The 13,541-nt window shown below is 33.8% G+C and overlaps 1 protein-coding gene across 8 annotated transcripts in view; it reads left to right on the forward strand.

Annotated features, from left to right (window-relative positions):
* The window catches only part of OXR1 (oxidation resistance 1), a 463,965-nt gene that overhangs the window by 397,345 nt on the left and 53,079 nt on the right, over window positions 1-13,541 (forward strand). For all 8 annotated transcript variants that reach the window (XM_043601587.1, XM_043601589.1, XM_043601591.1 and 5 more), the window contains 3 exons: window positions 5,268-5,350; window positions 9,811-9,918; window positions 11,055-11,168. In XM_043601587.1, coding sequence (XP_043457522.1) covers window positions 5,268-5,350; window positions 9,811-9,918; window positions 11,055-11,168 — 305 coding nt within the window. The remainder of the gene's footprint in view (window positions 1-5,267; window positions 5,351-9,810; window positions 9,919-11,054; window positions 11,169-13,541) is intronic.

Raw genomic sequence — 13,541 nt, forward strand, 5'->3', positions numbered from 1 at the left:
TGTTGAAAATACAGGCTTTTTTTCATTTTCCTGTATTACCTCACTGTAGAGGGAATCATTAGTAAAGCTGTCATCAGCAAATCTCTTGTAGTTTAGAATATCTGTATTATTGTGTTTGAAAATACTGACTCCCAGCTCAGTATTTTTGAATTTATCACATATTTTATGAGTAGCTACTATCAAAATTATAGTATTCTGTTATAATGGGAATATTTTAGTACTTTGAAACTGGATCTCATGCTATTTTCATTGTTGGTTTTCAGGTGTTTTCTTCCTCCAGTTTGCCTTTCCTATTATTACCAAAATGATCTTTAATTTAAAGTTCTAGTACTGCTTTGTGAGTTCTCTGCTTAAAAATCTTTTGGGACTTCTGAATCTGGTAATAGTAAGCTGGGTAATTCACACTATCCTGTTGAGAACAGTTTGAAAAGCAGAGCCAAAACAAAATAAATTTTATTGAGGGTTTCAGAAAGCAAACTGATATTGACTAGATTAGGACCTGAGTGAGGACAGAGGCCAATTTGGGATTGCTTTTTCCCTGGGGAATGTGTTGATTCCAGAAATAGCACGGGGAGATTAAAAGGTGCGTTTAACAACATAGGGTATAAGGGAACAGGGATAAAATACAAAACCGACTACAAGCATGGTGGTGAACTCTTGCTTAGGACCCTAAACCATTGTACCTTAGGTATAGAAAAACTAAAGTTAGTAGATTCTTGTAGGATATTGGCATAGCTTCAGATCATCACACATACATCTTTAGTAACACGATCTGGCATTGCTAGTATCCTCAGTTGTTTGACAGAAGCAAACAATATTTTCTGGAGAAATACAGCTTTTTGCGTGTCAAATTCTGTCAATAGGCAATTTTGCAAACTGTATGCAGCACACAAAATATAATTAGGCACATGACAAGATCTCAGAAACAACAGTGAATATAAACAGACTCACAGGAACTCTGGATATTGTAGTTATGATTTAAAATAGCTGTGTTGAAAAAAACAGCTGTGTTGAGAATTTTGAGCTAGTTGACTATTTTGTAGAAAGATACAAACTATAAAAAAGAAAAATGGACATTCTAGAACTGAAAAATGTCATAGGTTGGCAAAATAAACCACATTCTCTAAATAGCAAAAGAAATTAGAAGTTATAAAATATTTTGGATCAAACTATTAAAATATTGAAGTTTGTAGGATTTAGCTTAGAAGAGTGTTTATTCTAGATTACATATATGTGTCTGCTTCTGGTAATGATGGAGTAAAATCTAAGTCCCTTGCTTTTTTCACTCTATCAAGACAATTTTATCTTGGGGAAAGTATATATTCATTTACGTAACAGGATTTTATTGAACACCTACTGTATGCCAGACACCATATAAGGTGCTGGGTATATAGAAAGATTTTTCAACCTTAACAGTGCTGACATTCTGGGAAGATAATTCTTTGTTGTAGGGGGAATGGGGTATACATTGTTTAGCACACAATGTTTAGCAGGGTACATGGCCTGTACCCACTAGATGCCAGTAACATTTTCCCAATGGCAATAACCAATAATGTGCCTCAGTTTCTTCAGTGTAAAATGATACCTACTTTATAGGGTTGAGGAATCAGATAAGGTAATAAATATGAAGTACTTAGAACAATGGCTTGCATATACTAAGCACTTAATAAATGTTAATTATTATTTTGATTGTTAAATCACAAATATGTATATATTTCTTATTTGTAAATTTTTTTAATGTTTATTTTTGAGAGAGAGAGAGAGACCATGTGCGAGTGGGGGTTGGGGGGGGGGTGCTGGCAGAGAGAGAGGGAAACAATACCGAATCAGGCTCCAGGCTCTGAGCTGTCAGGATAGAGCCTGATGTGGGGTTCGAACTCACAAACTGTGAGATCATGACCTGAACTGAAGTCAGATGCTTAACTGACTGAGCTACCCAAGTGCCCCTATGTATATATTTCTAAAGTGTAATAACTTCTGTGAGGAAGAAGACTAGGACCTCTTCTTTCCATACTCCCTCTCTGGATTCTTTTGTGCTGGCAACTGTCTTTAAAAAGTATGTTATGAAGTTACCTGACAAGAGATTGGGCTAGGTAACAACTATGATCATTTACAAGTCTCAGTTGTTGTTATTATGTGACTGTGTTTTTGTATTGTTAAAAGAGAATGATCAGTTTGTTTTGTTGTGCTCTGGTACTTATATTTATGAGTAAATGTTTTAATGTTGGTTATTAAAATTTAGAACTGTTTGTAATAAAAATTATTAAAAATATGTAATTTAAATTATTAAAGTGGATACTTTCAATTTGTTTTAAAGTTTATAGAAAGCTGGTACATTGGTTTTCTTGTTCTAAACTGCTCTCCATGGTGAACTCTTGAAAATGAGAGCAATTGTAAACTTCATTGTGATTAAACGTTTAATGAACTCTTGGGATATTATGAAACACAAATTGAAAAACTTCTATTAGGCGAAGTAAATGTAGATTAATGGTTATTCCTAAAATTGATTAAGGATGGATATATATTATTAGTTAAAAGTAATCTGTAATTGTACTTTGCATTGCCTAAGAAGTTTAAATGGAAAAATGAAGATAATGTTTTTGGCTCCCTCTACTGTTTATTAAAGAGCAGAAATTACTATTTAAAACTTTTAAATAGTTTTACATTTAAGATAGATTAATATTTTATTATAAGAAAAATGAAATTTAAATGTTATTCAGCAGAGAAAAAATAGAATAAGCAAAAATAATACACTTTTTCATAAGCATTATATCATTTTGCACTCATTTTTTTTTAATTGGATGTTTTATTTATTTTGAGAGGGAAAGTGAGCATGAGCAGAGCAGGGGCAGAGAGAGGGAGAATCCCAAGCAGGCTTCACACTATCAGCACAGAGCCCCATGTGGGGCTCCATCTCATGACCACAAGACCATGACCTGAGCCAAGACCTAAGAGTCGGACGCTTAACCAGTTGAGCCACCCAGAAGCCTCTCATTTTACATTCCTGCCATAAATATACAAGAATGCTGCTTTTTCTACAATGTGTGGTCAGGCTTCTGAATTTTAACCAGTCTGATAGGTGAGAAATGGTATCTCAGTGTAGGTTAAATTTACATTTCTCTAGTTATGAGTTAGATTGAAAATAATTTTGTATGTTTATTTTTAAAAAAAAAATTTTTTTAATGTTTATTTTTGAGAGACAGAGATAGAGCACAAGCAGGAGAGGGGCAGAGAGAGAGAGGGAGACACAACAGAATCTGAAGCAGGCTCCAGGCTCCGAGCGGTCAGCACAGAGCCAGACGCAGGGCTTGAACTCACAAACTGTATGTATGTATAATATGCAATATATACATATATATGTATATATAAAATACATTCCCTCCTAGGGGTGTAATATATGAGCCATAACTCTTTGTCTGTTTTTCTTTATGGGAAATTAATGACTTTATGAGAATTGGGGTAGTTCAAGGTACAGTTTAAGTTGTAGTTCATTCACACTGGAGGTTTGCTATGTCAGGCCCTTTGTTAGGCACTGAGGAGGCATTGTGGAACAAAAGCTCAGTATTGTGTAGGTTACCATTTAGTAGAAGGGATTAAAAAGAGATTGAAATTTAAAACTGTGCCAGGTGCTATGGAGGAGACATACATATGCTATGGGATTAATAAAAGACACTTGGGTTAGCCTAGGTGATCAGAAAGGTTTTAGGAGGGCTTTTTCAGGCATTGTGAAACTGCGCTTTTTTGGGATTCAGACTTACCGTTTTTATTATTAATGCTTTATTAGAACCATTTGCCCAACTGAGCTACTTAGGTACCTATAAACAAACTCTAGTATGGTCAGAATTGAACTAAGATTGGATAGAGGGAAAACAAATAGACACTTTCTAGATTGTTTGGGTTTGGGTAGAACTAATTTTCTTTGCAAACTATCATTTTAATCTTGTAGAATGTTGATGGTGAATATTATAGCATTTTGCCATTCACTATCTTTTTCAGTTTTGAGTTTTTTGTTCTTTAGAGATTGATTTTAATCATTTTAAATTACTTAGGTAAGAGTGGTATTTTATCATTTCAATGTAATGATTGTTACATGAACTATGGATGAGAAGGTTAGCACTAATGCAAAATTTAAACTGAAACAGATACCGTAATCTTGGTAATAATGACATGTTCAAGTGAAGTGTCTTGATAAGCAAAGTGAAAAATACTACTTTATCGAAATGAAATGCACAAAGTGTGTTTATATATGAAAGGGTATCTTAATTTATAGTCTGTAGACAAGGAATTTAGTAATTTAATTCAATAGAGAAGACTCCATCTTTAACTATGGTTGTAAAAGTAGAGCTGTTTTCTCCTGTGAGGATTAATGTTACATTTTTCAGACTTGGTTTGGTAATAATAATAATATATCCTCAAATATAGTTTATTGTAATTAAGTTAGATTGGTTGAAAGAAATCCATAATTTAGTTTTCAATAAAATTTGATAATCCTTTCTGCTAACAGTTGCTTATGTTTTGAATTGACTTCCAGTTATTATAGTGTCTCATACTGGTCGGCTCCTAAAGCAAGCAAGGAGGAATACATTTTCATTTTTGACAGCTGGTTTCATTTTAGAGCAGAGAATCCCAGGGAGCAAGCTGTATTAGTAGTTAGTCTAATAGATAACTGCCCACTGAAAAAAAAATTAAAAAAAAAAAAAAAAAGCGAAAGGGGCGCCTGGGTGGCGCAGTCGGTTAAGCGTCCGACTTCAGCTCAGGTCACGATCTCGCGGTCCGTGAGTTCGAGCCCCGCGTCAGGCTCTGGGCTGATGGCTCAGAGCCTGGAGCCCGTTTCCGATTCTGTGTCTCCCTCTCTCTCTGCCCCTCCCCCATTCATGCTCTGTCTCTCTCTGTCCCAAAAATAAATAAACGTTGAAAAAAAAATTAAAAAAAAAAAAAAGATAACTGCCCACTGAGCTCTAGTTAGCAGTCCTTGACATTACTCTGAAAGGAAAATGAATTTATTTATTTATTTTTAATGTTTATTTATTTTTGAGAGAGAGAGACAAGAGTGTGAGCAGGGGAGGTGCAGAGAGAGACGGAGACACAGAATCTGAATGAAGCAGCTTCCAGGCTCTGAGCTGTCAGCACAGAGCCCAGTGCAGGGCTCGAACTCATGGACTACGAGTTCATGACCTGAGCTGAAGTTGGACGCTCAACTGACTGAGCCACCCAGGCGCCCCTGGAAAATAAATTTAATAGGAATTTTAACCTCATTTTTTTTTCAGACACTGGCCAAAAGAAGACCTTAGACAAGAAAGATGGGAGACGAATGTCTTTTCAGAAACCTAAAGGAACTATTGAGTATACTGTAAGTTACTTTTTTAAAAAAGCTGATTTGTCTTTGTAAGAGTGTTACCTAAGACATTCTTTGTTTATACTGAAATAACTAAGATAAAAGTTGTTAAATTGCCTTATTTCAAAAATCGTGTTTTAATAACTTTTATTAATAATAATGTTTAAGATCTTAATTGTATTTTAGGGGTTTTTTTCCTTAAAGAGAAATTTTATTAAGTGTGATAAAAGACAGTTATTCCAGCAAATTTAATTTAGTGTAGATGGTAATTTACAGGGAGTCAAAGGTCCTGTGTTCTAATAATTTTTATTAGATTAGGCCTTTAGGAAAATATTTACTCTTTGAGAAATGTGATCTTCATTATATTCCCAACAGTGTTAATGATAATGAAAAGGGCAGATAGAATACTTAAAAGATAAGTTGGTATTTATCTTCCAGAATAACCTCTCACATGATGATTATTTGCACTGATTTATAGCTAAGTTTCTTTAGCTTTGATGGAACTTGTTTCTGTGTTCTTAAAATGACCTTCAAAATCTCCCTGCAGTCAGCTTTTTACATCTCTGGTTACCAAGGAAAACTGAAGTGAGAAGTCAACTTTAGTCTGTGGTGTAATGCTCATTGGCTTGTGTGTAAATGTTGTTTATTTAGCTAATGTTAATAATGTTATACGCCAATTATTTTAGCTGACCTTAATTTTGTGTTACTGTTTGTGTTTTTCTAATATGTTATAACTGTATTAAGAAAGTAGAAATTTTAAACAATTTCTGTATTTGCATCATCATGAAACCTTCCAGTCTTGGTTCGAATCTTAATATTTTCCATGAATCCTTAAAATTGAAGAAATTATCAAAAACTTAGAGTTACACTTTATTTCTATATATTGCATAATTGATGATTTGAGACTTTAAGTATTTTTAAAAAGTTGAGAACCAGGTATTTAGGGTAGAAGTACTTTTACCATTGAAAGAATCTCTTCTTAAAGCATATTATAAACTTCAGTGTGCTTGTACCTTCTCTGCATGATTGAGAAATGGAGAAAATAAGTTCAAATAGTAAAATAATGGGTTATGTAATTTGATGTATTTGTTAGTGTTTATTCAGACATAAGATTATAGGCATGAGACATACGATGTTATCTATACATGTAATTGTGTGATTGTGAAGAATTGTGAAAGTTTAGTTTGTTTTTAATTTTAGGAGTTTACCATTCTTTTCTTGTAATTCAATAAAACTTGTGTTATCTGTAGCAAAGTTAAATTTAACTTAAGAACCATTATTTTGTGGGGGGAGGTTAATTGAAACTTGAAATCATATTTTGTCTTAACATTATATGTGACCTTTTGGAAATAATCAAGTATTAACCAGAAAAGTTATAAAACATCCTTTTGCAGGTCTTTGTTTAGACTTTTTCCCCTTGTTTTTTAAGTCCTTTGTTTATTCCCTATGCCATATCCTAGAAGAAAGAAATGTATTTCTAAAACTAAGATTTTATTATCTTATATTCTATTCTTGTTATAGTTTTATAAAATTTTCATATAGCATCTTTATATAAAATATATGACATGATTTTTATATTTAGGAAAATGTATTTCTCCCTATATTTCTCTTAAAATAAAACTTTTAATATAATGTACTCTCAAAATTTGTTCTGAAATATTTATGATATAGCTTAAATACATTTTAAACCCCCTAAATGTATTATATATTATTCATTGCATTGTAGCTTTAAAATTAAAATCATGCATATGTATATATGTGTATATATTTGCATATACACACGTACATACTGTTTTTCATTGTGAAATCACTTTAAGTAGGAATCCAAAGTAGACCGTGAAAATGCTATACATTATCATTTTATTCCTAGTTAACTTAATATTTGTATACCTTTATCGTGAAAGAGCCTTTTCCAAGGTCTCTAATAATTTTCTAATTATCAAACTCTGGCCTTTTCTTTGTTGCTTTTTGCCCATTGTTCCTTCTGATTTTATTTTTTTTCCGTTTTAAGTTATTTTCAGTGAGGATCTGGGAATGGATAATTAGACAATGTCTGAAAGTCTTCACTGCACCCTCATTCCTGGGAGTTCATCAGTCTGTTAATTATCAGGCTGAGAGTTCTTTTCTCACACAACACTTTCCGTATTGTAATCCAGTGTCCTATGTCCCTCTGTTGCCTTTTTATTCATTTTTAGGCAGTCGTTTTAAGGTTGTTTTTGGAGTTTCCTTTTTTTCATTACAGTTCTGCAGTGCTACTGTGATAAGTCTAGATTCAGACATATTTTTACTTCAGTGTGTGTCTTCAGTCTAAGGAGTATGCCATTCATAATTCTGAAAGATGGTCACCCATCTTTTTTTTTTTTATTATATCTCCCTTTTTTTTTTTTTCTCTGTGCTTGAAACTAATTGCACTACATTTTGCTTTCATCGTGCTTCATTGCCCTGGTATTCTTGCTGTTATTTTGACTGTATCTTCCATCTCTTACTGGCTATTTCTGCTCTTCTTGATTCCAAATGTAAGTGGTCCCATGTTTCTTTTCACTTTTCCACTTACAGATTCCATTACCTGGAGATCTTAAGGAATTTAAAACTGTGTGGAGTGAGAACCCAAATTTTTTCTATTCCTGCCTTTCTACATGCATGTATTTCCCACTGTCACTTTATACTTAACGCACTGTAGGAAACCTCTCACCAATTTCTCCATCCTTGCCCAGTGCTCCATTTTCTTGTTTCCATTTCCCTTCAGTTTGTTATTCGTCCAGGTTGGAATTTTGGGATTCAACATCAATTGCTTATTACCATTCGCACCCCTGACCTGCTACTACTGCTACTACCACCACCACCATTGCAAACTCATTCAATCCATGAGCGCTTTCGTGAGTCTTAGTTGGAAACCTTATGAACCTTAATCTCGTCCTTTACATTTTTTATTACTTTCAGCCTCATTTACTGCAGTGTTAAATTGGTTTTTCTTCTCTTATCTCATTAGTCCTAGACCTGTTGCTACTCAGGCCATGTAGCTTCTTCGCTTTATAATTATTGATGATTTTTATTACATTCATCATCCCATCTAAAAGGATCATTGTATGGATAAAATGTGATTATATGAAAGTACTTTGTAAACTTACAGATGTTACTGCAAAATATAATTTGTTTACAGAGACCTGCCTATATCATCTCAATAGGTTAAGTGATAGGTCATCTCATTACCTAGATGAGAACGTTTGCACAGAAGGAAGCAGAACTAGTTTATTATCCAATGTATTTGTCATAGATTTGGTTTTATATAACCATTAAAGAAAAAAATACATGCTATTTTTTTTTACATTATATACCTAGCTACTTTTTCTAACTTTCAAAGTTTTCTACAGCCTAATTGTAAGTGCCCTTTCAATCTCATCCTTTTTTAGAATTAACTCTAGTAACTCACCTTCCTGAAATCTTAAACTCAATAGTGTACTCTGGGTGGTTTAGGGGGAAGAAATAGTATCGCACAAAAGTGTTTTGTACTTTTCTGTCTCCTAACCGTGTCAGTCCTATTCTCTTCGCTTTGAATGTTCTTTCCTTCTCTCTACTTCTCAAATTCCTATTCCTTCTTCAAAATCTAGCTTTTAAATCTTTTTAATAAAGTCTTCCTTGGACAATTTGTAGCAAATGTGTTGCACTGTCTATACTCAGAACTTCTGTTATATTTGTTTCATTTAAATTGCTCTTCATCTTTCTTGAAACCTTTTTTGTCTTTCTTATTTTTCAACTATGTTGTAAATCCCTTGTGCACTAATACCACTTAGTTACGCTTAATTTTATCCTATAGAGCTCTTATAATGCCTTATGTATAGAAGACTCCAAAGGCATATACTGACTGATCAAATGACTTTTTCTTTCAGGATAATTGGCAAAATCCCATGACTTAAAATATACTAAGTCAATCATTGAAATATACTAATGATTTAGAAGTAGATTGCTAAATTTTGGTTCAAATATTATCTAATTTGCATATTTAAATGGCAGAATATAAACATAAAGGTGTAATATTTTCAGTTTAATATAAACATATAGATACAGTATTTTCAGTTTAATACAAACATTCTTGGCTAAAATAAAATTTGTATGTTTCTAGGTTCCATATGTGTTAGAAACTATTTAAAGGAATAGTACATTTTTAAAGCCTTTGTGAAATAAAAATCATTCGTGTTTTGTAAATTATATTGTGTATTTTGAAATTACTTGCAGTAGAGGCCCACATATAATTTTATGATATACTGTGATAAAGCATACACACTGTATCATAATAGGTTGAGACCATCTGCTAACAAAACACTTAATTTCTCAAGTTATCCTATATCTAAAGATGGAAAATACCACTTGTTAATCAAATGTGAGTTTGGTCCACAGACATATTAATGGTATTAAACATCAGGTTGTAGCTTTTCTGTTTTAACAGATTCAAATAATTTATTTTTTCTTTTAAACAGGTTGAATCAAGGGATTCTTTGAATAGTATAGCCCTGAAATTTGATACAACGCCCAACGAACTTGTTCAATTAAATAAGTTATTCTCCCGAGCAGTTGTTACTGGACAGGTATCTTTTTTTTAATGATTGGTACTTAGAAGCATTAAGTAGTAAGACAGAAATTATCCATTGAGTATAGTTAATAATATGGAAATTTTAGGAATAATTTTATGCATGTTTTGAACAAATCATATTGGCTCTAGAAGAGAAAATTGTCATTTGTATGCATATTAATTTTTTTAATACAAATTGAAAATAATTGTGAATTATCTTACTAAAATACTCAAAGCAATAGCATGTACATGATAAAAAACTCAAAAATTTTTAAAGGTAAGTTATCCCATCTTCGACTTCTAGTTTCCTTTTCTAGAAGCAACCACATTTACAGTTTGTATACTCTTCCAGAAGCCTTTCTGTCTCTTTTTTTCTTTTTGTCTCAATTTAACTTTGATTCTTAGAAAATATTTAAGTGTGGCTTCACCTCAGACTTTTTCATGTGTAGGTAGTGTTGCACTATATTGACATATTAACAAGATACAGTAACTTTACACCGTTTCAGCTCTTTTGTTATTATAAACATTGATGTAGAGAACACTGTTGTACATCTCGCTCTTTTTTATATATGCAGGAGTTTCTGTAAAGTCCTAGAAGTAAAATAGATGAGTTAAATGATACATGCATTTTAAATTTTGTTAGCTGTTACCAAATTGTCCTGTAAGAGGAACACCCATAGTATATGATAATTATTGTTTCCCCACCCTGTCTTTGACACTATTTATTATCAAACTTGTCTAAATAGAATATAAATGTCTTTTTTTGTGTTGTTAGAATTATTGTAATAAATATTCTTTAAATCTGAATATTTTTAGGGGCGCCTGGGTGGCGCAGTCGGTTAAGCATCCGACTTCAGCTCAGGTCACGATCTCGCGGTCCGGGAGTTCGAGCCCCGCGTCGGGCTCTGGGCTGATGGCTCGGAGCCTGGAGCCTGTTTCCGATTCTGTGTCTCCCTCTCTCTCTGCCCCTCCCCCGTTCATGCTCTGTCTCTCTCTGTCCCAAAAATAAATAAAAAAAAGTTGAAAAAAAAATCTGAATATTTTTATTTTCTGTTTATTGGTGAAGGTCGTTAATGGTACTTGCCTATAGAACACCATTCAATTGTTAATATTTCAGTTTGAGTGAATCTTCATTTGAATGTTTTCTTGCAGGTTTTATATGTTCCTGATCCTGAATATGTCTCCAGTGTTGAGAGCTCTCCATCTCTAAGTCCCATAAGTCCTCTGTCACCAACATCTTCCGAGGCTGAATTTGATAAGGCCACTGTAAGTGTCCCTACTTTTCAAAGATGACTATGAAGAAATCTCACTCTCTCTCTCTCTCTCTCTCTCTCTCTCTCTCTCTCTCTATATATATATATATATATATCTTCATTGTTTTTTATTCTACTTTGACTATGGTTAAAACTAAAGTTTACCTTTTTATTCTGTTACATAACAGTTGTTTTTTTGTTTTGTTTTTTTGTTACATAACAGGTTTTAAAGGGAACATTCTTATTAAACCAAACAGCTTAAATTATCTCACTGTTGTTATTGGTGGTAGTCCAAAGATATTCATCAACTCTCTCTTATAAATGCCATATAATAATTTAAAGAAGGAGTTTTACCTGACATACATGACAATTTCATGATAGGAAGTCCATGCCCAATTAATTTTTATTTCAGTTTTCTGTCACTGTTTTTATTTACCTAGAACACTTGAGTTTATTTTTGACACACTGCCTTTTAAAAAATAATTTATCGGGGTGCCTGGGTGGCGCGGTCGGTTAAGCGTCCGACTTCAGCCAGGTCACGATCTCACGGTCCGTGAGTTCAAGCCCCGCGTCGGGCTCTGGGCTGATGGCTCAGAGCCTGGAGCCTGTTTCCGATTCTGTGTCTCCCTCTCTCTCTGCCCCTCCCCCGTTCATGCTCTGTCTCTCTCTGTCCCAAAAATAAAATAAAAACGTTGAAAAAAAAATTTTTTTTAATAAAAAAAAAAATAATAATTTATCAGGGCAGCTGTGTGGTTCCGTCAGTTAAGCATCTGACTCTTGATTTCTCATGGTTCGTGAGATTGAGCCCCACATCCAAAGCAGGCTCTGTGAGCACAGAGCCTACTCAGGATTCTCTCTCTCACTCTCTCTTTGTCTCTCACCGACACATGTGCACTCTCTAAAAAATAAACAGTTTTAAATAATTTATCATCTTGGGGTGCCTGGGTGGCTCAGTCGGTTGGGCGTCCAACTTCAGCTCAGGTCATGAACTCGCATCCTGAGTGGCTCTGTGCTGACAGCTCAGACCTGGAGCCTGCTTCAGATTCTGTGTCTCCCACTCTCTCTCTGCCCCTTCCCTAATCATGCTGTGTCTCTCTGTCTCTCAAAAATGAATAAATGTTAAAAAAAATTTAAATAATTTGTCATTTAATCATTCTTCTAAGTATTCTTAGCAATTAATAGTGGATTGATTTACCTAGCATTTTCAAGGAATGTTCTATATAAGTTACATTTTACAAATGAATTTTAAAGGACCAAATGGTATTTAATAATTTTGATTAAAATCTCTCTGGAAAGAATTATATTTTTGTGCCTTTTTTTGTAAATTCATACTAATCATGACTTCCCATTTTCATGATGGCTTAAAGATTATGCTTATATATAAAAGGCTATTCGTATATTAAATGCCTAAATTCCTGTGGGAGATTTTTTGGTGTTGCCTTGCCTGCTTTAGGAGACATCCTTTTTTTCTCTGCCCAGTTTGCACTCACAGTTTAAGATACCAAATAACCTATGAGTAAGAAAATACAAATTATTAATGTTAATTTGCCTACAAATTATTAGACATTGGTTTCTAACCTCTGTTGTTAAACTAGTTGCACTTCTTTCTTGGAATACCTTGCCCAGGGACTGTGTGTGTGTGTGTGTGTGTGTGTGAGAGAGAGAGAGAGAGAAGTGGAGTCATTTTCAAATATGTATTTGTTGGATATCTTATTTACATAAATATGACAGCACTGTACTTTAGAATGCAGTCACATGAAAGATATATATTCTGTTTTTCACTGTTGATGAATGTGGAAGTCAGGTTCTAATGAGTAGGTATTGTTGGACTAAATGATCTAAGAATATGTTTTTGAACATAGCCATGCTATTTTCCCATAAGACTTACAAAGAGCTGTACTCACAAGGAGTGCAGCAACAAAGGAGATGTAGCATTAGGTTAATTTACCTTCTTTTTCAAAGCCTAAAGCGAAATTGTGGAAACAACTGTAGCATCGTGCCTGACGAAAAGTCTATGGGGTCCTTTTCTGTCCCTCATCCTTAACCTGAATCTTCCTACCAACTGACTTTCTTGAAAGGCACAAGATCAGAAAGAAGAGAATGCTGAAACTCAAGGGAGCAACAAGGCCAGGCCTTCTCCTGTGTGAAATGCTCTCTTCCTCACTTTTGCCATGCTAGTGAAATAGAGGGAGAGAATAAAAAGGCATATGAATGACCTTTTAATCTGTAGTGATTCAACTGCTGTCAAAGATGCCCAGAAAGTATCCTCTAATATAACTGGTCATAATGAATAAGTTCTTTCTCTCTAGGATGGATCCAGGAAGGAGTTAAGAAACATTGAGTTCTTGAAGTTTTCCCTATTGATTATAGGCAATAGTTAGAAATA

The sequence above is a fragment of the Prionailurus bengalensis genome, chromosome F2 (genome assembly GCF_016509475.1).
Source record: "Prionailurus bengalensis isolate Pbe53 chromosome F2, Fcat_Pben_1.1_paternal_pri, whole genome shotgun sequence".
NCBI classification, from domain to species: Eukaryota; Metazoa; Chordata; class Mammalia; order Carnivora; family Felidae; genus Prionailurus; species Prionailurus bengalensis.